At 44.4% G+C, this 2,933-nt stretch overlaps 1 protein-coding gene across 1 annotated transcript in view; it reads right to left on the reverse strand.

The window, feature by feature from the left end:
- C8H3orf67 (chromosome 8 C3orf67 homolog) overlaps positions 1-2,933 on the reverse strand; it is a 243,899-nt gene that overhangs the window by 157,463 nt on the left and 83,503 nt on the right. Inside the window, exon 5 of the mRNA XM_029541670.1 lies at positions 2,763-2,877. Within this exon, the coding sequence (XP_029397530.1) occupies positions 2,763-2,877 (115 nt within the window). The remainder of the gene's footprint in view (positions 1-2,762; positions 2,878-2,933) is intronic.

Below are 2,933 nucleotides of genomic sequence, written 5' to 3' on the forward strand. Positions count from 1 at the left end.
ACATATACATATACATGCACTGAAAGTACATGTAGCAGCTGTGGTCTTCCGCAGGGCTGGCTCACTGCACTCCAGACACTCTTCTACATATACTTTATATACACCATATTATCTGCTTTTATAGATGAGGAAATGAACATGAGACTTTTTAAGACTAGGAATGTTATTATTATTATAAGTGTATTAAGTTTCGATAATTTTATTCATGAACACTGAATGTGCAACACTAACTCCCTACATATTCCCCAACTGCTGTATCCCTCTTGGGAATTCACAATGGTCTCTTCTTTAATTCCTATTGTTTCCTCTATATATACCTATACATATATATTAGTGAGGATATGTGCATAATTAAATATGAATTATGTATAAATTATGGAAATTATATATGAATACACACATAATCTCTTGGGTCCATTTAGCTTTGTCCATATGTACACATATCCAGGAATGACCTATTGTAGGGTTGTGGGTCCCAAGTCTGCTCTGACACAGGGTAAGGCGTGGGGAGTTTGACTGCACTTATCCCCCCCCCACGCAACCCCCACTCTCACCCTGCCACTGCTGGGGTGGGTGTGGGCTGTAGGGAAGCATTGGGACACCACTCTGGGGATAGGGAAGCTCAGTCTAAGACTGGAGAGGCTGGAGCTTGGCCTGCGCAACAAGGCCGAGACTGTGGGGTTCTCAAACCCTTGAACATCTAGGCACCACTGGGAGTCACGGGAGAGCTGAGAACGTAGCTGGGGGCACAGAGAGGCCTTCTACGAGAGATTAGGCTGAGGCTCTGTAGGCAAAGGCCTTCTCCATGACTCTCCATGGATGATCTGGATGAAAAGAGACAGTCCATGGTTTTAAGGCATTTATTGTTGTGGCAGAAAGTGGTTATGTAAACCATACCCCACTTCTCAGGGTGGACCTGAGATCAAATAATGTTTACAGGGAGGAACGTCTAGGAAAGGAAGCTTATTGGCTAAGCCCTCTGAGCCTCTATGTACCTCATTAGCATGGAGAACTGTCTTGAGCCTATGTGACCTGTGGTCACGTCTCTTTTATGTGAGAAGCATGGCATGTGCTCTAGGTCAGGAGTCTGGCAGGGAGTTGGGAGTAGCCTAAGCCTCAGGTGTGTGCCCACCAAGTCTCTGGGTCTCGGCCTGCTCTACTTTACCAAACCTCCTGGCATGGTTTTTGGTCCCACAACCTATTATTTCTATTACATGTATATTTTAAATTATATATAAACACACTCACATACACACACATTTCAAAACATAGCAAACAGCTCAACCCTAGTTCTTTTACTTTCTCAGAAGGCACCACACCTCTGGTGTGCTGTGTGCACAAGTGGTCAGTTCATTTAGACACAGGGATCACAGGTTGCTTCATATCCACTCTTTCATTGCTGCCACCCAGTCCTCATGAATCCTGATTTACAGCAAATGGTCATATCATTTTCACTTTTAACCCATTCAGATGGCTCCAGACCTCACTACCAGAACAAATTCCATAAACCACAGAACTGTTTTCCGTTTCTAGTTCAAAAGACTGTGTGTGTGTGTTTTGTGGTGGTAGGGATGAAACTCAGAAACTGCTACACACTAGGCAAGCTCTGAGACACTGACCTGCATCCACATCTCTCCACACTGCAGTAAGTTTCTCTTCTTCGTGACAGTGGCTCATGCACGTATGTGAAGTTGATACTGGTTGTCTTTCTGGACTGCTTTGCACTTTATCAAGGTATACACTCACTTGCTAAACTCGAAGCTTACCTAGTCTTCCTAGCCAGCTGGCCCCTGAGACCCCCTGCCCCTGCTTCTGCCTCCTGTCCCTGCTTCTGTCTCCTGTCCCTGCTTCTGCCTCCTGTCCCTGCTTCTGCCTCCTGCCCCTGCTTCTGCCTCCTGCCCCTGCTTCTGCCTCCTGCTTGTTGGGATTCCAAGTGGCTGCTACTCCTGCTTAGCTGTTACCTGCACTCTAGGGATCTGAAGTCCAATCCTCATGCTTAAGCAGTGAGCACATTATCCACAGAGCCATCACCAGAGCCCTATTTATATTTTGGAAGATTGTATAAAGTTTTCCATTTATAAAACTTACATAAAGTTTGTTTTTTAAATAAAGCAAAAAAAAGGGTGAGACAATTTAAAGCAAAGAATGAAGCATATTCTAGAACAGGTGGTACATAAACATGGTTCTGAGAGCAGCGCTATTAAAGAAAACCTAGTCTGACTGAAGTTTAAGAAACACTAGTCCGCCAAGCAGTCCCTTCTGAAGTCGCCCAGCAGCCAAGTCTTTCGGTGGTGTCAGGCTGCCGTACTCTGCTTCTTCACTGTTTAACTACATCACAGTGATGACTAGTCTGTGTTCCTGAGAGATCCACTACTTCCAGCATCTAAGCTTCTGCCCGTGTCATCCCTTTGCTTAGGGTGCCGGGTTCCTGGTTCTCCCCGATTGCATGTCCCCCAATGCCACACAAATGTGGTCCCCTGCATGAAGCCTGCGGCTAGCCAACAAATAATTTCTTCTCCTTTTACAGAACTGGTGGCATCTCTCTCTAGTGAGCCTCCTTTACAGCTTTGATGACATTGCATTTGAATAATATTCCTTTACCTAGGTGATGTCAAGGGGCAAAGAGGAACGATGTGTATTTTATCCAGTTTTAATAGAATCATGGTACGTAACAAAAGGCCTTATTCACAGAGAAGACCCATAATGAATATCTTGGGAATTAAATTTAATCCTCTTTTAGGGAACATTCATGTGATACTTACGATTTTACGCTTGATCATGAAGAGCGGGATTTTTGCATGAAGAGGTGTTGAAGACACTTCCTTATGGACTGTTGATAAATACAATCTTCTTTTGATGTTTCCTAAATCAGTAATTCTGGGGAGAGAGAAACGAGAGAGAGAGAGAGAGAGAGAGAGAGAGAGAGAGAGAGA

Source organism: Mus pahari, chromosome 8 (genome assembly GCF_900095145.1).
Source record: "Mus pahari chromosome 8, PAHARI_EIJ_v1.1, whole genome shotgun sequence".
Lineage (NCBI taxonomy): Eukaryota > Metazoa > Chordata > Mammalia > Rodentia > Muridae > Mus > Mus pahari.